This window comes from Lygodium microphyllum, chromosome 3 (genome assembly GCF_053477565.2).
Source record: "Lygodium microphyllum isolate KBCC chromosome 3, Lygodium_microphyllum_v1.1.10, whole genome shotgun sequence".
NCBI lineage: Eukaryota > Viridiplantae > Streptophyta > Polypodiopsida > Schizaeales > Lygodiaceae > Lygodium > Lygodium microphyllum.
In genome coordinates, this window is record NC_141137.1 from 67,334,119 (window position 1) to 67,359,360 (window position 25,242).

A 25,242-nucleotide genomic window follows, 5' to 3' on the forward strand; every position below is an offset into this window, starting at 1 on the left:
GTGGAGGGATGGATCAATAAAACTCCATTCAAATGCAAGGTTTTTCTTTGGAGAATATTGATTGGTGGTCTACCTCTTGCTTTAGCCCTCTTTGAATGAGATACCTCTAATGATTCTTGCTTCTTTTGCACTACCTACAAGTGTAGATCCTTCTCATCATAGGTTTCTTTCCTGTCCAATCGTAAGAAAGATTTGGTCTCTTTTGTTAGAGATTTGGTGAAGAGTGGTGGGACTTGTACTACATCTGTGTAAATGGGTATTTGGCAAGCCACAATTCGTAGACCTTGTCTAGCCTCATATGAAAATTGTGTTCTACTTTTTGTGTTTCTGGGGATGTTGGCTTAATTGGGTCACTCGGAATGCCTTTCTTTTTGACTCCCATTCAGGTATTCAAAATCGACCTTCTTCACTGGTAGCTTGATATGTTGCGACGTGCAAGGCTTCTTCCTTGGGACGATTTGGCCTTATGGCATACAATAATTTTCTCCATAACTCTGCCTGTTTTTCACTCATTTGTGACCCTTTTACTTTTTCAATAATTAATATAATTACCCTGAGAGAGAGAGAGAGAGAGAGAGAGAGAGAGAGAGAGAGAGAGAGAGAGAGAGAGAGAGAGAGAGAGAGAGAGAGGACCTCTTTGTCAAAAGATGACGTACCAGCAAGACAATGAGGAATACAGAGTGAACTTAGCAAACATGGAGAACAGAGGAGAAGAGAGAAGAAACTCTGATGAATGGAATGATGAAGACATGAATCATGGAGTGAATGTGATACAAGGGAACAAGGGTGCCATAGCACAAGGAAGACGATGAAGATAGCCACGAATCATGAACCACAATGTCCTCCTGGAGGGATGTGAGGGTAGTGGAGAGGCTAGAGAGAAGAGGTGACGGACTGAATGAATCAGCCGTAAGGAATGAATGAGAGAGTGGCCTATAAATAGGCATAGTCAGTCTAGGATAGCGCCCTTTTTTGGGGCTGCAAACCCTAAACGCAGAAACGCAAAAACGCAAACTGCGGGTGAAGGGTTTCTCAACACCCCCTCTCAAGTCCAAAAAGGGGAACAAGAGAATAGTGAGGTGGAGATGCAATGCTACATGAATGCTCATGCAGCAGGTGCCACTTAAACGGTGTCCCTCGTGGGAAAATTGTTCACTTGCCCAAGCGCTCTAGTACAAAGATGATGAAATCATGCAATGCATAGAAGGAATGTCGGACTTTGTGTGGTGCCGAGAACCATAAGGATATGCCCGTACTCGATCTCGGGAGGTGGCTCCATGCTAACCAAGTGACCAAGGCAAGAAGAAGAGGAGGAAGAAGATGTAGAGGATCCCTAAGATCCAAGATTTCCAACAGAAAGGGAACGTGCAGTAAAGAACAGTAGACAGAGTGAAGTGGAGAAACCGAAACTCAACCTCGAGAGAGAAGCCACTAGCTCCATGCATCCATGCTGGAAGGAATACGAAGGCCTCGTCACCAAGTCGTGGCTGAACCTCTGTAGGTGGTACTTGAAGATCCTGGGTATCAGTAGAAGAGATGACTGGTCGAAGACAGCCACCCCAAGAAAGTAGAGGATGGGTGAAAAACTTGATATGGAGTAGGTTCCCCCTCTGAGGTGGGAGGTGGAGGGGCCCCCGCTGAAGTCGAAGAAGAAGTACATTCTCCTTTTGAGGGCAAAGAAATAACATCCCCCTTTGAATCCCCCTCTAAAGTAGAGAGGGAATCCGAAAACTCATGGATCATGGACTCTGAAATACCTGATGAGGAAGGAAGTACTGCCGATTGTGCCGAAGAAGGTATCTGGGGTGTTGAAGAGCTCCCAGAGGTAGCCTCTCGAACCTGAGTAGTCGAGGGTGGGGAAGGGTGGGGCTCAGAATGGTGGGCAACAGTTGCTGTCTCTCAGTGGAGCAGACTGGGTAGCCGAAGAAGAGGAAGGAGTCGAGCAGCCACTGTCTCTTGAAGGAGCGGACTGACGAGGAGACGGTATCAAACAATCATTGTCTCTCGATGGAGTGGACTGTAGATCCGTAGGTCGTGGAAGCCATTGTATCTGAAAATAAGTGGAAGAAGACTGCTGCTGGCATTGCGACGATCTCTAGGAGATTGTAGCGCCAATTGATCCTCCATGTGCTCGAAAGGACTTAGCGCACATCGGATGTGTCTTATTGCCTTGAGCATAGTACTCTGATAGCCGGTGCAGAACAATCTCAGTGGCCCAGAAAGGAGAGGTGACACAAGGAGTGCCTGGTGGAAGACGTATGTACTCCGGGGGGTGGGGAGCAAAGGGCGAAGTCGGGAAGCATCGGTGGTGTATCTGGTGATGCCACAGTAGGAGTACCCAGTAGTTTGGTCATCTGTTGGTAAGTGGAGGATCTTTGCCACTGTTTGAGCAGATCTGCTCTGATACCATGCCAAAAGATGACGTACCAGCGAGACAGTAGGGTTGTCAGGGAGGAACATGGAGTGAACTTGGCAAACATGGAGAAGAGAAGAGAAGAGAGAAGAAACTCTGATGAATGCAATGATGAAGACTTAAATCATGAAGTGAATGTGATACAAGGGAACAAGGGTTCCGTAGCACAAAGAAGATGATGAAGACAGCCACGAACCACGAACCACAATGTCCTCTTGGGGAGATGTGAGGGCAATGGAGAGGTTGGAGAGAAGAGGTGACGGACTGAATGAATCACCCATAAGGAATGAATGAGAGAGTGGCCTATAGATAGGCATAGTCAGTCTAGGATGGCGCTCCTTTTTGGGGCTGCAAACCCTAAACGCAAAATGCAGAAACACAAAAACGCAAACTGTGGGTGAAGGGTTTCTCAACACTCTTGCACGTACACAAAAGTAATGCTGAATAATAGATTGAATGTGATGAAAGTACCAATGAGAGGGCATCAATATATAAGCCTAGGTGCACACCTAAACCTTGACCCTTATTAAATGCTTAAATGCTTAGTGGCGTGCAAGGTGTTGACACCTTTAACACACACACGGACACACATAAAGCATGTTCACACACAAGATACAATAAAATAACTAACAACCTCTAGCAAGACAGACATTGTGTCGGGCACAAGCAACATTTAGTTTATTGCATTATTTGCTGGTCCAACCTGCATTAAATACAAGTCTGCTAGTTTTAGCATCTAGGCCTGTTTATGGCTGCCTTTTCTCACTCCATTGTTATTCATTCAATCGTTCCACTTTTTAGGGCTAATCCTTCTCCTCATCGTGTTCTCCTGCCTCTGTTTGATGCCCTCATTGATGCTCCGAGCTGCATGTAGGGTTAGATTGAGATGAGCCTCTGAGCCTTGTATCATTTGGATTTTTGACAGCTTTGTTCTTTCAGCTCATTGTGTTTCTTTTGCCTCCTCCTCTTTCACTCCGTGTTCATGGTCCCCCCCATAGGTTCACATCGTCATTTTTCAGGTTGTTTTTATCAGCAACAACATTTTTCCTTTGTTTTTTGCAAGTACTTTTGAAGGATATAGATGGTGAATCAATACGGTTGGCAAGGTTGCATGGATTGGGATCTTGAGTGTCACTAAAGTGATGACTAGGGATGAAAAGACCGGCATCCTAATTGCCATGATTGTGAGGATTGTTGCAAAGATTGTGAAGATCAAAACAACATGCGGATGAATAGGTGGAATGTGACTTGGTTCCCTCCCCACCACCTTCATACCATTCTCTCCTTGTTCCCCCTTTTGTGGCTTTTAGTTCACCATTAGCGAGTATGGCACCACTTGTTTAGGTGCTCGTCCTATCCTCTCTCCTTCTGAAAAGGTGTGTGGGACAAATTAACTCTATGGCCATGCAATCTTTATACTTTTGACCTATGGATGTTAGTCAAAGTCCCTCATCATTGATCTACCTTGGATCCCCAAGTTGGAGCAACCCATGACTCTGCAACTTTATAGGATTAGCTCAATGGCAAAGCCTACTCATTTCTCTTTTTGAGCTGAACAGATTTTGTGCTCATGTATGTAAGATGTATCCACAATGCAACAAAGGTCTGAACTCAATCAACATCCTTATACGAGGTTCGAATGTTCGAGCATCGGATGACTCTTGAGTTGAAGTTATGACATCTCTTTGTCGTACAGATTACCTTGTGTGATGAAGGATCATATGAATAAGATGTAGGAGATTCGGGATGAGCTTGTATCCTTGGGAAGATCATGGCTTTGAAAGACCTTGTTGGATGCTTCTATCACATCTCCCATCACATAAGTATGATGTTTTCTATACAAGTCTTCTCACCTCTCGCACATGGGGTACTATCCTTTGGGTGGAGCTATTCCCTATTGTGCTTGAATAAGATGTGCTTAGAAGGCGGGAGATTCTTGTGGAGTCAATGCATAGAGCCATGATTTGTGGCATCCTCATCGTGTAAAGGATAGTGCAAGTAGAAGAAAGGGGAAAAGAAGTCAAAGAGATTGGAGTCATCTTCTGACTTTGATACAGATATAGAGAGGAAGCACAAAGGATATCCAAAGTGTCCACATTATGGGAAGATCTTGCACCCTAGGGAGAAGCGTTGGAAGAAATTCCCCCACCTTTGTCCAAGAGCAAAGAAAGGAGGGATGATGGAGCCTTCATCTACATCTACCTCTACTTTCGCTTTTACCACAAAGTCATTGCTACTTAACATCCATCAATTGGAGGAGTCCTCTTTGGCTATTTTATTTGTAGAGAGGCCTTGGCTCATCGACAATGGTGCTTTGAGTAACACGACTCCTCAAAGAGATTGGCTCCAAGATCTTCGAACTTAGGAGGGTATCGTTACAGATCAATGTACACCTTGTCTCTAGTTTTTGACCATCCATCTTAGAGCTCCGAACTTGGGTTTCCATCTTGTTTTGGATTACCTTGTTTATTTCGTGCTGATTCACTGCATGAGGTAGCACTAGCATATGGTTGATCACTTGTGTTGTTTGTTTTTCATAAAATGAGGATAGTTTCTTTTTAACCCTTGGGCAATATTATTGTACTTTATTATTTTAATGTATGAAAATAAGATGTTTATTTATTTATTTTGTGGATTTTCATTTGTCTATTTGTTGCATGATAGTGACTTGTTGCACAAGTGCACACGTGACATTGGTCACATTGTGCCAGGTGGATAGATGGCAGGGAACTGATGTGTTTTGTGTTTTTGGTGAGTTGATTATTAGATGGACTTATGGAGATGCAGTTATTTTGTATTTATCAGTGGAGTACATTTCAGTGTGTGGAATTAATTTTACTTTAAGCACTAATGTTGTGCAGATTTATTTATGTGCTTGTGTATGGAATTATTTATTATGGTTGTAACCTTTGTACTAAGGAGCCTAAGGGCAAGAAAAATTTTTTTATAACATCTGATTTATTAGACATTTTAGAAAACTATTAAGCAAGAGCATGCCACTCTTGTAAGGAAAGCAGAAAAGCCAAATGGGATGAGCATGAAGCTTAACTTGGCAAGGACCGTTTGATACATAACGAGCTGTGCCCCCATATTGTATATGCACCCATTTTCTTGGACCTTGAAGTACTTTTTGCTTGAATACCATTGCTCTTCTTTGCAGGGGTCACACATCAACAGTGTGGGGATTATCTTTCAATTCATCGGGTGATCGACTTGTTTCTTGCAGGTCAGATTTAATGGAGCATTTAATTCTAATTCAGTTTAGATGGATATCCTGTGCTGTGGTTTAATCATTTTTCTCTGATCTGACAGTGATGATCTGAGTTTGATTGTATGGGATACAAGCAGCAATCCTATTGCAGATGGTGGCAAAGAGGAACTCTGGTATATTTAGAAAATGAATGCTGCAGTGGTTGTAATTATTGTTTGGGTCAATTTTCTTTTATAAAATAGTTTTTCCAAAAGTCAACTCTCAAGGGAGTCTTGGGTTTAAACAACCCCATACATGCAATTTCAAATATGCAGATATACAAATCCGTAGGTTACACATAGACAAGACAGTTGCACTTGCCTGGTAAGATTGATTCTCATATGCCTCTGTACCCTCTAGCTTAGTGCTTTTTGAAGTCCTCATATGACTTTCACACGTTGGGTGTACTGCAAATGCTGATTTTTGTTATGATGCTCTCTGTCTCCTGTCCCAAACTGCATGTCTTGTTGCATTCAAATGGTGTATACCTACAGCAGTTCTTGCCTTTGAAATTCTCAAAGGGCGACAGGCTTTCATCAATCACCTTTCTGCCACATAGAGTAGAGGGTACCTACAGCAGTTCTTGCCTTCAAAATTCTCAAAGGGTGATAGGCTTTCATCAATCACCTTTCTGCCACATAGAGTAGAGGGATGAAGTTGTGATTTGTGAACACTGCTTAAATATGTGGTGGACAATGAATGAAAAGTCTAGCTGCATTCTATAATTGTGTATCATTATGTCCATGCAACCAAGCATGAAAAATTGAAAAAGAATCCAGTTCTTCACATGGGTTAAAGCTTCTTTGTTTATTGCTGCTAGATTCTCTGTTCTATGTAAAAGCGATATTGACACTAATCTTGGTAAGCTTTTTCCCTTGTGCAGGAGGCACCTTTGCACAATTTCTGGGTTTCATGACCGAACTATATTTTCAGTTCACTGGTCCATGTAAATGCTGTTGTGAGTTCAACTGATTTGCACTTACCTGGCAGTCTCTTGAACAACTGGTACTCATGGTGTTTTGCTTCCTTTCAGGTCTACTGGGATAATTGCCACAGCAGCTGGTGATGATTGTATTCGACTTTTCTGCGAGAGCCAGACTCTTGAAGAAACATCTGTAAGTCCCCCCTTACATTATGTGAGTTTGATGGTCATTGATGGTTGTTTATGAAGCATTTATTTCTTCATGTAAGCCTTATTTCTCATTTTTGCTGGCTTAGTTTCTAACAATTACCTATTGTTAGCCCAGTAGTAGTTATTGCTTCAAGTTTCTTTCAAGGTGCAATACTAGTAGTTGCAAAGGCTTTTGTTTCTGTTGAGTTTGAGTATCAAATTAGAGTTTTCATTTGCAATGGCCTCATATAAGCACCTGTTCTGCTAATGATCATTCGTTGCTTAATTCAAAAGATGAATCCCACTGTTGTACACCGCTCATTGTGTTCAATTCCTGCAATTTTTTGTTATGCTTTTTTTAACAACAAAAGCTTTATTTAAATTGTATGCTGAACAGAAAGTTAGTTCTATGCTTGACTACAACTGCCTTTGATCTATGGGATATAGCACAATGATTTTAAAGATAAAGGTGAAAAGAAATTGGTCAGTCGATCAGTGAAGAGAAAAATAAATAGATTGTACGTCCACCCTCAATAATTTTCTGACAAAAGTCACAAAGGAAATGTTATGACACCAGCTTTAGGTAAGTGGGGCATCCTGTCCAAGCACTTACTTTTACTTATGTAGCTTCTTGTGTATCCAAAATAGGTGGAAAGGTGCTATATCAATAACTGAATTGCAATGATCTTGTCAAACACTCCATACAGTGATTTTTAGATTATGTATGTATTTAGAAACTATGGAAACTGCACCATTGCATCTAGTTTCTCATATGCTTCAGAGGGGCCTGTAGGTATTGGTTACAGATGTTGCCTCTTGTGGTGGGGAACAGCATTGTATCTAGTTTCTCGTATGCTTCAGAGGGGCCAGATGTTACCTCTTGTGGTGGGAAACAGCAAGCCCATGGTAATTGTAAAATTCAAAAGCCAGCCTTGTCTCACAGTTAGGATCCCAGAATCCACTTCTTTAGAGTTGCTTATACAGTGAAGAGGGCACTTTAGATATTTCTCAGTGATGTTGCCTCTTATGGTGGGGAATGGCTTCCCTTTGAATAAGATCCTTTTTTTGCAGTCAGGATCCCAGAATCAAAATTCTGAAGATAGATCTCAATGAAGGATCCAGTCTTGGCACTGCTTTTCAGATTGCTTGAGCTCCTGAATTCTTTCTTGGTTGCCAATTCAAAAACATGCAAAGGCATCCTTACCACCTCAAGAAAATGTGGCCCCTCAAACGATTGATCACCAGAAGAAGTCAGAAGCCTTATCTAACTGGTCCATGGTGATGGCACAGAGTATGTGAACAACCAAACTTGAGAAGTTAATTACCTAGATACCTAGAACTGTTGTCCAAAGAAGTGGTTTATTTTGCAAACTCATGTTTAAGTAGTTTTCTTAGTCTCTTCTATTTTTCCCCACTGAAATCTCAATCTTGGATCTGGGTCCTTGGGGTTGAGTGCGTTGACCTATCAAACTTATTAGAAGCCATAAAGCTTGCTGTGATCTCCCTAGCTGTACCAAGTCTATGCACATTTGAGCATGTGGAAATGGAAGAGTGTATTGCATACCTCTCCTCGCCAAGCCGAGATGCACCATGAAAGATGGATCTTGGTTGACACCAAAGAATATCCAAAGTTATGCAAGAGGCATCTCTCCATACCACAGTACCGTGGGAGTAGGATCTGATAGTAGAATTATCAAATTAAATACTTGCAAATAGGAGCTAGAGTGCTACCGTTTGGCCCCAAAGCCTAGCACCCCTTTCAATATTTCTTTAGATTGCTGAGACCAGCTTTGGATTCGATAAAAACTCATCCAACAATTTCAGTCTGCTAAACCCTATAAACGACAGTAGCACTCTGCACTCTGGTTCCAGTGAGCACTTATTCCCTTTGGCTGCCAGATTTGTCCTGTTGACCCACTCCTAAGTTCCTCTCACAAATGTGGTCAGTTTTCATGAAAAATCTGTTCCAAATTGACTTTCTTTGCAAAAAAGGTGTTCAAAATCTTAAACCTGCTCTATTGCTGAGATGTAAAAGAGAAGGGTAGATCTCAGCCCAAGGACATAGATAACCCAGTCTGGGGAGGTCCGAGGAAGAGAAGAAAAACAACAGCAGCGCTTATGCCAAGCTGATCCCCACTGCAATTATGAGTGTTCCAGCTGTTACCATGCCTTGCATACATGCTGTAGTTGCATCATCTTACATTGCGGAAGCTCTCAAAGTTTGCTCGCAAATTGAGTTATCTGGGGTGCAAATGGCAAGATGATCCGTTCTAAACCCATCACCAACTGAAAAACCCCATGAGCTGCATTTAATGCCTTTGGGCTGTCCCAAACTTTCAATTGGCACTGCTCCAACTTTAATTTAATTTTAATGTTAACTGGCTCAAAGTTTAGCCAAACTTTCAATTTTGATGTCTTAACCTTAGACACTCACTGTTTCTAAGATTCTGAGCTGATTTTTTGGCCTTGCCCTTGTGGCACTTTGCTCATTTTTTGTCCATCACTAACGATGCAATGGTCACCATGCCTAGACCTAGGTTTACCAAAATTGAAGTATTCAGCAAAATATTTATGTGAATTTTAATTAAAACATTAACAGTTCATTCACATTCCATATTTAGGTGACATCTTATTTGTCTTCTCTGTAAAAATCTATATTGATTTTTCAAGCCAGTCAACTGCTCTTTAGGTGATTTATCAAATTGCTCCATCTAAGGATCTCAATATGGATAGCAAGTAAAACCTCCTGCAAGAACAATGTGATTGTAAAAGCAGAAGCAAAAGGTACTAGTCAGTGACTTTCTTAAGTTCAATCTTCTAAAAACTTGCTCAAGGCCAATTGTGCTGAGACCACAATCTAGGAATAAAGATTTAAATGAGTGAGAAGCTGCAAGCAAGAAATGTGACTACACAAGGTGTCAAAACTACACTGCTGAACTGCAATTTGCAGGTTGGCTTCGTTAATATCACTTAGCTTCAAAACTGAGCAGTGGGATGAAAAAGATGGGGGTGCAGTAATGATACAATTGATGTTGATTTGCAGAGTCTGATCGCACTCTTTAGATGCATCAAAACAGAGCTGAAAATTGTACTCTATCAGGCAAACTTCTCCAGTATGCAAATAGGAATACACATAAAGAAGACAAATAAGGCAGCAAGCATGCTCAACTTTTTGTACTGGGGTGTACACAAATTCCATGGAATGACTATATCAAATTTCAGAATTCTCAGATAAACATGCAGTCGAACAGACAAGCAAACTCAGAATGAGTGTGAGTTGGACACTCTATACCTAGGGGAAGCATGCATAAAGTTGATTAAGGCTAGAAAGTCGACCAAATAAATCCACCAGTGCTCTTGTACTCACATATAGCTTGAATGGCAGTGAGTGCATGTGGTGTTTCCTCGTGCTTAGTGAGTTCGTTATCTAACCAAACTGCTTGGTAAGGTTGTGGTACTTGAATTCTGCCTTGTGCTTGACTTCATAGCTACTGCTAAGGAGAGAGATCTATATCACAAAAGGAAATCTTACAAATCAGGCGGCCTTTATGTCCAAAGCAGATGCAACCTGCTTTAAAGGTATTGGTTTGCATTGGAAAGATTCATTAACATGTTTTTACTTTCAAAAGAATTGCCCAAAACAATGAATATGATCTGTGTGTTCAAGAACTAACTACATTTAGCAACTCACATGCTGAGACAGAAGGGGAAGCTTTGTAGTATAATAATGGTGGAAGATGAGGTTGTTAGTAGTTTGGTCAGCTCATGTGTGAGTCTAGCTCGTGCTTGATATTTCTAGGCATTTTAGGTATTTTTTTGAGGTCATTATGATGTGTATTTGAGCATTTATTTCTGGCCGACCAGCATTAAATGCTGACTAACCTGCTGCTATTTTGGCGTTATTTTTGTCCTTATGTACCAGGTTCCCTCCTCAATCACATCATCACCGGTAGGTTATGTGGAGAGAGGGAGCGGGTGCCAGTGCCTATGAGCTAGTGACTCATTGTAGTATGCATCATCCTCATGTTTGGTATATGGATTCCATTTCCTGAGCATTCTTCTGAGTTCTCTTCTTTGCAGCATTCTTCTATGTTTTCCTCTTCTGTCCTTGTGTTCATCAGTTTATTACAGCATCTGTTTATGCTTCCATTGCTACATCCACTTCTGACATGGTATCAGATTTCAGGATCTCTGTTTTGCGTGCTGTTCTCTGCTGATTTCAGGTCATTTATTGCTGATCCTCTCTGTCTGCTGCAGCTGGGCAACTAGTTTCAGGGCAGTTTCCAGCCATCCATATTTGCGTTTTGCTGCTATGCCCCTCCTATAGGCTGCATTTACTACCCATGCTGCCTGTGTTTTTGATTCCCGGATCATCTTCCAGCTGGCGACTTCAATTCAAGCAACTTGTAACTGTGTTTTGATCTGCAGCCCCTGCGTTGGCAGCCTCTTGGGCTCCTAAAGGCTGGGCGACAACATTTTCAGCTTTTGTTTGATTCCTCCCGGTTTTTGTAGATTTTGTGCTCTGACACTGTGTGTGAACTTTGTTTTGTGTAGCTTGTATTGTTGGCTGGCTGTACACATAGACACACATTCTCTCTCTCCTCTTCTTCCTTTATTTCTATTTCTATCCTCTCCAGATGGTTCCCCCTTGTTGTTCCAGTGATGACAAATTACATGGTCCTGATTATCTCACATGGAGTGTTGATATGAAATCTTGGTTTGTGCGGAAGCGGTTATGGTACGTTGTATTTGGAGCTTGTGAGCGTCCTATTTGTCCTACTCCTCTTTTGGTAGATTTAGACAAGGACAACTATGAAGAAGCTGTGCTTACATAGGACACTGATGATGCGGGTGCATATTCTACCCTTCTTCATTGCGTCTCCAAAGAGGTTCTTTCGGCAGTCACTGCTTATAGGACTTCCCTCGCGATTTGGGTTTGCTTTAGATGTTGTATGAGGCTCCTTTCCCTATGTGTGCCTTCACACTTTATGGATAGCTCCAACAAATGAAGTTCAAGCCTCAAGACACTATTCAATCTTTTTTACTTCGTGTCACACAGATATAGGATTAGCTTCGATACATGCGGTTTGCCCTTCCAGAGCCCATTTTGTGGGAACTGTGCTCTGCAAGTTCCCTCCGGCGTTTGATGGGGTGGCCAATGCTTTGAGGACTTAGGCATCATTGACACTTATTAGTTTTCTAAAGATGTTTTCGATGCTCCTTGAGCATGAGACGTCTTTGCACAGAGGAGGCTTCCATTGCAGCTTTGGTAGTTCTAGTGAGGTCTTTATAGCTTCAGAGAGGGGTGATAAGAAAAAGAAGTCAAAGGTCTAATGTTATCACTATGGTAAGAGGCATGTATAGATCAGTAAATGCGTTGTTCTCAAAATAGTGTGGTGTAAGGATAGTTTATCTTGCATCAATTCATGTGCATGATTGTTAAGTTGTGCTTAATTTCTTAAGTTGCTCGCTCCATCTTTGCTCGGTTTATAGTAATCCTTAGAAGTTGTCTTAGTCTATGATGATAGAGGTTGAATGTCAAGTGCTCTTATGACAATTCTATAGGTATATATGTGCTTTCTATTGGCATGCCAATAGGCAGGGCCATTTAATCGCTCTTGGGATTTCTATTTATGCAAGAGACAACTAGTATGTATATATATGAGTGCTTGTGGGATATATAGGTTGGGACGCACGCCACTCTTTGGAGGATATCACAAGGAATTTCACATGCAACTCCTACATAGCCTTGCCTTGTTAGATATTCTCAATACCCCACCCTTGTAAGGTGCCACCAATGATTCATGGTGCTCTAAGTTGTAAGGCCCCCATTATGAGGAGAAGCCATGTGTGAGCACGGTTGTGGATCTTGACTAGTATGTTAGATGAGGTCTAAGTGACTGAATGGCAAAAAGGTGACCTTTGTAGATCTAGTTGTTGGGTCAGATGGAGTAGTTATGCTGGTAGCAACTCAACGTATAATGCAAAGATTGAAAAGAGTTAACGACTTTGAGGAAAAAGTAGGAGAAGAAGTAGAAGCGGATCCGAATTTCTCCACTGAGTCATCCTCTTCCTTTGACTCCGACTTAGATCCTTTGACCAAGGCTGAGGCCAAGGCATGGATAAGATTTTCTTTTGACCGCGGGAAGGGCTTGACAACCTCTTCTTCTGTTGCTTTCTAGTACAAGTGATGCGGTCATCCCTCATGACTCTCCAGTGCCAGAGAGGGAGTGTGAGAGGGTGGTGAGGTGGACAAGTGAGCCTCATCTATACAGGCATAGAGGTGCACAGGTTCAGAGAGGGACTTCCTTGATACATCAATTGAAGTCAGGCAAGTTCAAATGTTGGAGCGGGGATTGACATCCAAGTTTATGATGAACAAAGAATGGGGTAGGCTCCTAGTTCGAGCTCACATAGGGGGACACTTTGACGGACTTGGCCAAAGGTAGGGAATCTATGGTCACGTATGTCCAAAGGCATTTTTGAGAGGATGGTTTTGTATGCTATTGTGGGACATTGTTGACAAACATAGAGATCTATTATGACTCCTCTCTATTTTTTAGGAGCTGGTATCCAAGCTTATAATCAACATCAGCTTCTCTTTGAGGCACCTTGGTGGTGGCTTGATCACCCACACTGATTGGGTATCCATGGTTCTATCGGTGGTTCTTTGTTGTATGGACTATGATGAGTTATTATCATTGTATCATTGTATTGTATCAGATCACCCATGAACTGAGAGAGGGTGTTAGCAGTTTGGTCACTCATGTGTGAATCTAGCTCATGCTTGACATTTCTAGGCATTTTAGGTATTATTTTGAGGTCATTATGATGTGCAGTTGAGCATTTATCGCTGGTTGACCAGCATTAAATGCTGGCTTACCTGCTGCTATTTTGGCATTATTTTTGTCCTTACATACTAAGCTCCCTTCTCAGTCAGTCACATCACCACCTATAGGTCTTGTGGAGAGGGAGCCGGTGCCAGTGCCTATGAGCTAGTGACTCGCTATTGTATGTGCCATTCTCATGTTTGGTATATGGATTCCATTTCCCGAGCATTCATCTAAGTTCTCTTCTTTGTAGCGTTCTTTTGTGTTTTTCTCTTCTGTCCTTGTGTTCAGCAGTTTATTAACAGCATCTGTTTATGCTTCCATTGCTGCATCCAGTCAAACTTGGCTAGCTGAGTAACAACCTACAATGCAATGTGGTAGCTGAGAGCTGGTTTGATGGCCCATCCAACCATGCTGCCGTAGGCTGCTCATGATGCATGTTGGCCACATAATCAATGGCTTCCTTCATTTTTGTTTAGGGCATGTGACACGAAGATAGGTACATTGGAGAATGCAGTCCCATAACAGGGTTTCAACTCCAAATCTTGAAAAGGATGCCATTGGGTTGAAGAACACAAATGCAGGATCAAGACACAGTTGGTTACTCAGTGGAAGTCGAAAAAATAGGAATTTCAATGAAAATCTGGGTGCAATAGCCACCAGAGGCAAAATATTGCTGAGGTAGGATTCTGTTGACATGGAAAGCAAGCAAGAAAAACACAACACACTGAGATCAAACAAGGTAATGTTACCGTGTAGAATTATGAATAGCGGAAGCAAACAATGGCTTGGATAAAGTTGCACCAAGTTGAATGGGAAAACATGCACATGAGCAAGCAAGAGATGAGGACTGTTGCGATGTAGAACTATTGATGAGGTATACAATAAATTATGAATCAAAGTACGAATCTATGACCTGAGGATTTGATTTTTCACCCAAAAAATACAATAGCAGGAAATCTATGACCTGAAGATTTGATTTTTCAGCCAAAAATCAAATCAAATGCTAAGGTCATAGGCTTCTATTTTAGTGCTGCCATTGTATATTTGAATGAAAAATCAAATCCTTGATATCCCCTCGATGGTTCAAAGCTGTGACCAGGTTGCTACATGTATTAAGATGAACCACCAAATGATAGGCTGCCTATATATAGGCACAAATGGGAAGTTCCATAAGAAACTTAAGAAATGGATAAGCCAAAATACCAAAATAACTACTAGTATCTCTCATTGACCTGTGACAGGAGATGAGCATTACCAGTTATGAATTTAATCCCCTTGTGGTTCAATTATGTCCTTCCCCTAAAATATTTTGAGTGCCCTAGTTTCTTTATCATTTGCATGTGACCCTTGTAACTCTTTGCATGTAACCTGGAAGGAGGACGTGCTTTTTGTGTCATGAAAGAGCAGTTCATGAGGGCCAATATGTATATCATCGTAAGACAAAACTAGTGATGCCTCAGCTGGGAAGACCTTTCTTCAAGGAGCCTAAGAACAAGCAATTGCTTCGAAAAATCCTCCATTTGGTGAACAAGGTGAGGAGGAGGCAAGTAATCTGAACATGAAAGTACATCTTCAAAACTGAGACAGTTTAAGAAAACATTGAGAGTCTGATAGATAAGCTTTCGAGTCATCATTGAAGATGGTAAATGGCATGTACTTGGAATATTGAAATACCAACTTACATATTAGGCGGCTTGAAGTGGCAGTCTGAAACACCCTCACCACTGTTTAGGAACAGTTCTTCAGCTATCAAAGAAAGTTGCAAAATTCTGGACTAGTTTGAGCCTATTAAAGGTCCTACCATCCATATACACACAGCACTGCAGCAGACCTCTTGGACAACCACTGAAAGTCCTAAAGCTCCTACCTTTCCTTCCATGGACATGAAAGCCCTTACTCTTTCCATTAGTAGTGCTCCTAAAAGTGGTACGCTTAGTTGGCTGTATTTTGTGCTTGGAATTTTCCTTGATCTTTTTGCTATTGTTCACATGAATTTGTGAAGCTGATAACCTTATTCTCATAAAAATAGTGGTGCATTGTGAACTTATGGGTAGAAGATCTGTCTGTAGAGCCATGTGAATAGAGAGATGCTGTAATCTTTATCTTTGATATGCTGTGCCACAACATGGGAAAGCCTGTAGATTATTGCTAAACAAATTTGCGACTTTCTTCCGTTTAGCTAAACAAGTGTCATGATGCTTCTGAACTTTATGATCTGACAGCATTCAATTCTTAAATAGTGTTTAGAGTCTTGAGTCAAGGATATTGACCGCATTCAATTCTTAAATAGTGTTTGGAGTCTTCAGTCAAGGATATTGGCTATGAATATAAGGAATGAAAAGAAAGATTGCATAGGTTTTGACGCTTTGTTTCTTGGATGCAGAAGGAAGACTTACAATTCAAGTTGTTAACTAGAAAGGAAAAAGCTCACAGCACCGATGTGAATTGTGTACGATGGCATCCACAGGTGATTTAAAGGTTAAGTTATTGTGGTCCTTAATTGTGCAACTATATTCCGAAAAGTGTTTATGTCAGCACAAAGATGTAGGTTTCTCGTCTTGTATAGATGGTTTTAAGGACTCTTGTCATTATGTCAAAGAATAGGGCTTCTTTTGAGCGAGCTATTATTAGATTATCTGTGCAAGAGCTAAATTGCTATAACTTGTGGCTGCACTTGAGCTAGCAATGAGTAGGTATAGTCAAAATATATTGCAAGTTAGGTATGCGTGTGTGTGTAAATTTAGTTGGGCTTTTCAGAAGCTCTTTAGGCAGGATGGCATGTATGTGGTGGTGTTTATATGTTGATGACTTGATTATCAGGTGACATCATGAACAGATGCTACAATAGAGATAGGATTTTTTGAGTTCTAGCTTTGAAATGATTGATTTGGTGCTTACGCATTTCTATTTTGGCGTCCGTGGCAAGATTCAGCACTGATACTTTGTTAGAAAGAGGATCCAGTTAGATATGATTAGACATGATCAATGGACATGATATTCAGACAGTGTTTCAGACCTTTTGTTTCTTTTGTTTCCCTTGTTGCTTTAACATAGTTCAGTGTAACTTGACTATTTTGTCATTAGTATTTTGTATTCCATGGTTTATTAATAACCTGTACAAGACAGGCGCATTATTCTGGTTAATAATGTATGTCATGATCTTCGATCAACCTGTATTGAAGTCTATCAGCTTGAGAGGTAATCATAGGAAGTTTTTCAAAGTTATGCAGATGTTCTCTTTCAGCATTGCCATTGTTAATGGAAATTATGGATGTGTTCAGGAACCCTCGTTGCTTGCATCAGCTGGTGATGATGGTCTTGTGAAAGTGTGGAAGCTGAATACCTGCTAGCCTCCAAATTGTCTTTGAGAATGATGCTTGTGACTGCAGGATATATGTTGTAAGAACCATGGTGATGAGCTTAAAGCAGTGATGGACCACTGTATACATTCTCAAGGTACTGGGAAGCTACTAGGTTGGGACTTTTGTTGTGACACCCTTCTTTGGTTCCCAACGGAATATTGTTCTCAATTTTATGCATCTATCCACATTTGTTCATCTGATGATAGTGAACATGCAGTTAATTCTTGAAGGCCTTATTAATTTGGTAATTAATTGTTAGTTCTTATTGCTTAAGATTTTTGATGTCTGCAGGAACTTGGTGATGGCATGGTTGAATGTGGAACCTTAACATGGAGCTCAGAGAATCTCTTATGGTACTGGAGATGTCTTCACAATTTTCTAGAATAATTGCTCTGACTGAGGTTACTATTATTCATGTGTTTTAGAAAATGGGCACTTAACATGTTGGCATCACCACCATGAATGCCTTGACAATTTTCTATCCCTGCCAATATTTGCATTCTGATCTTGAACCTTGTGTGATTAATTTTATTTATGTACGTTCATGAATGTACACTCTTGTGTATGTATCCGTGGTATATCATTGTTCCTTGCTTTATTGTCTTCTGAAACCTTCTAATTGCTGCAATGACATCCATGGGGTTCTCTGATTTGCAGATGCAAGCACATGCTGTCTCTCTTTTTTATAAAACCATAGATCATTAGATGATTTACAAGTCAAACCTTGAATGCATTAGTTTTCCAATGTGCTAGATAAGAGAATTACAAGTGATAATTTGCATTCATAAATATATCTCAGCTTAAGATGATCTCTCATATGGCATCTGTAGATTGTGAGTGTATTTTCTTGACATAACACTTCTTGTTACAATGTAACAGTTACAGAGAGAGAGAGAGAGAGAGAGAGAGAGAGAGAGAGAGAGAGAGTCGAGGTACAGTGATGGCGCTCTGCTCTTCTTCTGTTGTGTACAGTGAAAGCGACCTATTTCTGACCTAGGGCGTGTGTACAGACAAGGTGTTACTCACAGTTTGACCTTCAGATTTGAGCTCCAATCCAGTGCAGATCTGCAGTTATTACCTCAGACACTGCTTGTCACGTCTGCTGTTCTGCGCAGCACTCACAAAGGTTGGGCTTTTATTATGGCTAATATGCAGGTGTCAAGTGGTATTGATGTGGCTTTTCTTGACCAGCATATTGGGCATGGGGACTCTTTGGCTGAGGATTCTGGTCAGTTGATGGAAGGGGATGAGATGGAAAAATGCTGTAAGATGACGGTTGATGAACGTTTTGTGTGCTCCAGATTTTCCCCAGCAAGGTGTTCGTGTTTCTTGCTCACAGGCTGATGGGTCTTTCCAGTTCATGTTTGCCACTGCCAACAATCTTATGCCTAATTATGTTCATGCTAATGAGGGTAAAGCTAACTCTTTACCGGAAGGGGATCATGTGGTTGCTGTCATGGGAATTGGCCTAGTTTTACAGCAGATTGCTGCCTTTCATGAGAGGGCAGCCATCCTTTATTTTACGGGCAGGACTCCTTTGATTGCTTGGATTCGTGCTTGGTTGTAGTCCATGCTTGCGAGTGATGATGTGTCATGATGGTGTTCTTGGGCAAGTGTAGGCTCCTCTCGTGGAAGAGATTTATGACGGACTGAAGGGGTTTTTTGAGGTTCTTTTTCGTACTCCGGATTTGCATGCTCGCATTATGTAACATATTCCTTTGTTTTTGGATGGTCAGCTGGTCCATATGGTCCCATGGAGGCCTATGGCTGAGTTTCAAGAGGTTCTTAGGTAGGCATGCCCAATCTGGGTGGAGGTAGTTAATTTTCATGCGTATCTTTGGAGACTTCTTCCTTTGGTTTTGAGATTCCTTGGCGAGGTGTAGTGGAGCCTTGTTTGGCCTCCGGTAATAGGAATAGGGCTTGTATGCTTTGGGACATTGGGAAACCTTGGCCTACTAAAATTCGTTTTGAGGTCCTTGGGTTGCAGACGTTGGTTTTTGAGCTCAAATGGGGAACGTTTGCTGGACACTGCTTTCGATGGGCCAATCGGGCCATTTTATTTTTGAATGTGATAGTAGCCTTGAGGTTTTGCAGCGCTCTTTGGACCCTGACACGGATATGCAGAGCGTGATTCCCGACCCTTGACTCAACAGCAAGATGTTACTCCTCCCATGTCTCTCGGTCTGTATGGACATAGTAATGGAATTAAGGATGTTTCCCAGGTTGGTATTGAGCATGAGTCGCATTCAGCCGGTCGGGATCAGCCTCCTTAGTATGATTCTTGGGTCACTGTGGTTAGATGCCATGCTTGATAGGAATCTCATTCCACTCGTGCTTACCCATCTCCACATCTTGTTACTTGGACTTTTCAACACAGAGGTAAGGGGTTTTTACATGAAATCTCAATCTTTGCGTGTACATGCAGTTTGGTGTGATTGATAAAAGTGCTTCTGATTCTGGTTTGTGATTTGATGCTCGTGGGAGGCTTTTGCCCCCTCAGGATGTTTTCTGTTCTCAGCAACAATAGTTCCCTTCTCGTGCTTCGATTGCTAGTTTGTACATGAAACCTCAATCTTTGCGTGTACTTGCAGTTGGTGTGATTGATAAAAGTGCTTCTGATTCTGGTTTGCGATTTGATGCTCGTGGGAGGCTTTTGCTTCCTCAGGATTTTTTTTGTTCTCAGTAACAATAGTTCCCTTCTCGTGCTTCGATTGCTAGTTTGTAGAGAGCAGATCTTGTGATGTGATCCGTAATGAGATAGAGAGTTTTCATGTTGCTAAAGCTATGGATGTTAAAAGGGAAAGCGGTGATTCAATAGTTCCCTTTCTTTTGTTTATCATGAGACTTGCTTTATGGAATGCTAAAGACATTTCTTTTGGCAGTAAGCAGTATCAGTTGTGGAGATATGTTTTTGGTGGTAATTGGGATGTTTTTGTGCCGTGGAGCACAAACAAAATGCTTTGGCAGGTTCTTATGAATGTAAGGATTATATAACGTTTTGATAATAATTGTCAATCTCATTAGTTATTTGCTCATTTATGCTAGAAATACGCTCGGAAACATAGTTAGTGTGTTGGATGGGCAAGGTGATATGGTTACTGAACCTTTCTCCATCATTCAAATGTGTTTGGACTATTATAAATCTTTGTTGGGTCCACGAGAGATTCTTTTTGATGTTCTCTTTGCTCATTGATACATTTGTGACTTGGTTAATAATCAAGTTAAGCTTGAATGGGTTGATTTGATGGAGGTTGATATCTCAAAGGTTGAAGTGAAGGATGTGCTATCCCATTTACCATGTAGGAAATACCCTCGCTAGGATGGGCTTCTTAATGAGTTGTTTTTAGCTCATATTGAGTAGCTTAAGGACCCATTAACTTGCATGTGTCAGCAAGTTCGTAATTCCGGTTTGATGCGTTCAGATTGGAAGCTTGCAGTGATTCGGTTGTTGCCCAAGGTTCCTTCTCTGACTTCCATGAAACAATGGAGACCCATTTTTGTTATGGGTTCTTTGTATAAAATCTTTTCTAAAATCATTGCCAATAGATTGTACAAAGAATTACCGCACTTAGTTGATCGACATCAATATGGTTTCATTAAGGGACGGAATATCATGCATAATATTTTGAATGTTCAACTGGATATTGATTATACCAAAGCCTCTGGCTAGTAGGTTGTTATGCTTCAGCTTGATCTTAAAAAGACATTTGATCATGTTAGCCGGTCTTTCTTGTGGCAACTGATGTCTACTATGGGCTTTGGTTCTCTCATGACTTCTCTTGTTGATACCATTAGTCACGGTGCTGTGGCACGTATTGCATTTAATGGGGAATCACTGATGAAATTGCCTTGTTTCGTTCTCTTCGGCAAGATTGTTCTCTTTGTGCTTTACTATTTGCCTTAGTTACTCACCCAATGTTTACTTTGTTGGATAAGTTGGTTGATCAAGGCGAGATTGTTGATTTGTCTCTTCCTAGTGGTGTCTAACTTTTGGATGAATCTTTGAATGATGATTTCTTTATGTTTCTCAAGGATGATTAGACTAATGTGAATTGGGCAATGGTTACATGGAATCTCTTTGCTTTAGCTTCGGGTCTTCATATTAGTGCTCAGAAATCTACAGTGATTACTTGTACGAAGAGTGATTTGCAAGCTTTGGGTTGGAAAGGAGCTTTGATTTCTAAAGGAGATATTACCTGACACTTGGGTTATCCTATTGGTGTGGATGTAGCTCTTCACACCTTGCTTGATTGAATGTCATCCCATATATATGTTCGGTTTATGTACGTTAAATCTCAAGGTTGGGCTCTTCATGTGAGAGTTAACGTTGCTCAATGCATCATGATCAGTATGGTCTTGTTTTTTTTGCCCTTGCTTCATGTTGTGGAAAAAAAAAGAGAATTGTTTCGTTTGGGTGTGGATTTCTTGGTAGCATGTGACTACTAAATGGATGAGAGGAGTAATTTTATTGGATGTTAATTTCCATATGGTTTCTTTGAGGTTGACACTTTTGCAGGCTTTATGTGTGCAAAGTCATCCCTGGACAGATATTGTAATTTTTTTGTTGAAAAGATTGGCATCTCGCATGGTCGCATGGTTATTCAAGTTTCTTGGTGGTATGTCCTAAATTCCACGAGTTAAGGTCTCCCAGTCTTTTCTCCTTTCTCATTTGATTGCATCCTGGCTAAAGATTTTGCGTTATGCAGTTTGACGCCCTTCGGATCTTCATAGGAGGAGAATTTGTTGCAAGGAGAAGTGCTGGCTATCTCTTGGTTTTTGGACTGGACCGATAAAGACTTGTAATGAGATAAGATTAACCGGATGACTCACTTGGGGTTGCAGACAGTTCATGATGGTGTCATTCTTGAAAAGCCTCGTCTTTATTTTGTCTGGCGGATTTGTTAGTACTTTCAGATGCCTTGTGGCTATCATGGCATTTGGTCGTCCTTATAGGAGCAACTTGTGAGGTACTCTCCATTGCTTGCTTTCCAGCCCTTGTCTCCCTGACGAGATTGGATGTTTGTGCTACTTGATGATTTTAAGAATAGGTCAGCTAATCAGATCTATCATCAGATGGTCGAGGTCAAGAGATGGGTCACTGGAAAGACCAATAAAATATGGCATATTCAAGATAGCAAAAAGAAGTGGTAGGAAATATTTCTCCAACTCTGGAAGTCCCTGATTCCTTATCAAGGTAAAGTTTTCATATGGAGGTTGCTTATTGGGGGCCTTCCAACTGAGGATGTGTTGCACGCTCACAAGATCTCCCATGGTCATCGTGTATTTTGCACTACAAGCGATGACACATTGCTTCATCTCTTCGTCTCTTGCCTTGTTGCTCAACAGATTTGGAGCTTTATTTCTTGTGTGTGGTCCTTAGTGACTCAGTAGCAAATATCAACTCATTCATGGATCATGGGAATGATGCATTTTATGTCCGCCTTGCAATCAGATCATTCGTGTCTTTTCCATTTCCTTAGTTGGATAGCTCTGTGGCATATTTGTCGTACTCAGAATGCTTTCATTTTTTATTTTGCCTCAGGTATCCATGGTCATGTGGCTTGTGTTCATGATTTATTGTTATGGCAAGTCTCCTATATGGTTTTACCTGACCTGGTTCTTCCTAACATTGTTGCTCCTTGGTTGGATATTGTTCGCTCCACTTTGGCTGTCCTTTCTATGTGATATTTTTGTGTTATTTGTGTTTGTTCTATTTTGCTTAGTTGATCTGATGGTCTGATGTAAATATTGCTATTTAATTCAATTATCTTCATAAAAATGAGAGAGAGAGAGAGAGAGAGAGAGAGAGAGAGAGAGAGAGAGAGAGAGAGAGAGAGAGAGAGAGAGAGAGAGAGAGAGAGAGAGAGAGAGAGAGAGAGAGAGAGTTGAGTATGTATCTACATAGAATTGAGACCAAGACACTTGAAGTAATCATTTCATAGATGTGTTGAGATCTCTTCACCATAACCTATGTTATATCTTATAAGAATAGAATAGTTGTGGGCTTGATGTATACATGGATTGTAAGTATCTTTTCATTTTGTCATGAGATATATTGTCACGTAATAGCCTCATGGTCCACAAGGTGGGGAGACTACAGATTTAACCACGTCATACATTAACTAGTAAACGACCAACTTAAGGAAGCCATTTCTTGGCATTGTTCAAGAAGGATAAATAAAGAGATGGAAGAAGGGAAAAGGGTTTCTTTAAGGTTGTATACCTTGTCTTATGTCTATTTGGTGTACTCTTATCTTGTTATGGGCATTTGTTGAAATTACTTTTCTCCATCACATCTTAAATCTCGACCTCTATCTCCATTTTTGTCACTCAACAAGATCTATCTTGCATATCCTACTCTATCTTGAAATTACTTTTCTCCATCACATCTTAAATCTTGACCTCTATCTCCATTTTTGTCACTCAACAAGATCTATCTTGCATGTCCTACTCTCTCTTACCTCATGAAGATGCGAACATGAGTCTTAAACATAATAGATGACAAAAACCTTCACCTTTGAAATAAAACTCAATGCAATTTTCACCCTTGTGGTGCTAGTCAACCACATTAATCAATCATTAGTCAATCTCTGACTTTACAACCAAGCCCAAGTACATAAATGAGATGTTAAGATTAGCTCAACGCTGTTTGTTGTGATCACATTCCTAGATTTTCTCACATCTATCTTAGTTGGATAGAAGATTGAAGAGCCATGGAGATCTAGACTCTACTAGAAGGCATAACAATATGGTTTCCATTTGTCTATCTTGTAAAAGATGAGGTTGCTTGTTATCTCATAGCACTCCTACCTCAATATTTGTTAGTTGTTCAAGACTTGCATAATGTGGAATATGTCATACAATCTCCTCATGAATTGGTTGCCCATTCTCTTGAAACACTAATATATGGATATCAACCGTTTTAATGGGTTGCTTATGGATTTTATCCTCATTAAATATGACATCATGGTTGCATGTTGCTATCTTTGATTTAGGATTCCATAAGTGATAGTCCATTTCACTCGATTGTCTATAGCCAAGAAAAATGCACTTCTTGGACTTATGATTAAGCTTATTGCACTTGTTCTTAGGTATATGCATAATTGCCTTAGTTGAAAATACCAAGTGATCATAACTAGGTCTCTTGCTAGATCATAACAATTAAGTATATTATAGCCATGTATGTCAACCTCCTACATCATAATTGGGGCGAAATCCTAACCTACAAAGCTTATGCATATGCATGTAGGAAAGCTATTCAAAGGGGAGACCAAAGACCATCATACACTAACAAGGATGCACTAGCATTTATGGGAGCATTGCTCTTTTGTTATTAGTATTCTTTTCTAAAAATGGACCATTTAAAACATGTTAACTGTGGGTAATTTTTTGAAGAAGAATCACCTTGTTATCTTACCATTCCAATAGCATGTTCCCTAAAAAGCAATGCAAACAAATAATGTACTAATTGACATCATTTCTTAGCATCACTTCCACGTATCAAAATTTGTTGTAAGAAAAGGATAATTAGACAAATGGTTCCTTTGAGCTTGCATACTCTACGTCTACCATGGATCATTTGTATTTACATTGTGATTTCAAAGGTTAGCTTTACCTTTTTATAAATGTTTCTTTACACTCTTATAAGTTATTTTGGCATTAAAACATGCTAATCTCTCTCTTTACTCGCTTCAAACAAAAGTATTTGAAGGTCTTCTACTCCTTAAAATCCAAGGGTCTCTCTAACATGCAAGACTTTTAAGCACATGCATTCACTCTATTTTGATCAAAACCATTATTTTTAAATGATTTTGAAATAAGACATTGAATTTGTTGGTTTGCCAATGTGCTAGATGATAGAAGTGTAAATGATCATTTGCACATCAATTCATTTTATCTTAAGACATCTCTCATATGGTGATATGTACATTGCAAGAACATTTCCTTGACATAGCATTGCATGATATATACAAATTTCATATTTTATATATAGTCTTTTGAGGCCAAAATTGGCCTATGAGACAAAACCATGTACAATGTTGATCGTAGTTGGATATCGTAGTGTGATTGTTGAAAGATGGTCAATCATATACTGTAAAAAAGCTACGGTGGTGTACAAGACAAAATAGTGCTCCTATATAGGGATAAGATTCGAAGATGAAGTACTCTACATTTGACTATGTGAGTGAATGATACTTGCATATCTAGTTCCACCCTTAGTATGAGGATAGCATTTAGACTGGGCCCTCAACTCTATCAGCTACTACTCATGT

At 40.5% G+C, this 25,242-nt stretch overlaps 1 protein-coding gene across 7 annotated transcripts in view; it reads left to right on the top strand.

Annotated features, from left to right (window-relative positions):
- The window catches only part of EMB1345 (Transducin/WD40 repeat-like superfamily protein), a 73,758-nt gene extending 51,256 nt beyond the window's left edge, over positions 1-22,502 (top strand). Inside the window, exons 5-15 of one of the 7 annotated variants that reach the window (XR_015689616.1) lie at positions 5,574-5,639; positions 5,726-5,797; positions 6,547-6,609; positions 6,697-6,778; positions 15,991-16,074; positions 16,997-17,063; positions 17,261-17,322; positions 17,942-18,095; positions 18,161-19,948; positions 21,486-21,585; positions 21,676-22,502. Coding sequence is in view for 2 of the 7 variants with exons in the window: in XM_087672268.1 (XP_087528394.1) it covers positions 5,574-5,639; positions 5,726-5,797; positions 6,547-6,609; positions 6,697-6,778; positions 15,991-16,074; positions 16,997-17,063; positions 17,261-17,271 (445 nt within the window). In the remaining 5 variants the exon portion in view is untranslated. Of the gene's footprint in view, positions 1-5,573; positions 5,640-5,725; positions 5,798-6,546; positions 6,610-6,696; positions 6,779-15,990; positions 16,075-16,888; positions 17,064-17,260; positions 17,589-17,941; positions 19,949-21,485; positions 21,586-21,675 lie in introns of those variants that run through there. The other 6 variants (XR_015689615.1, XR_015689614.1, XR_015689626.1 and 3 more) reach the window with 6 other exon arrangements.
- The last annotated feature ends 2,740 nt before the right edge of the window (positions 22,503-25,242 follow it).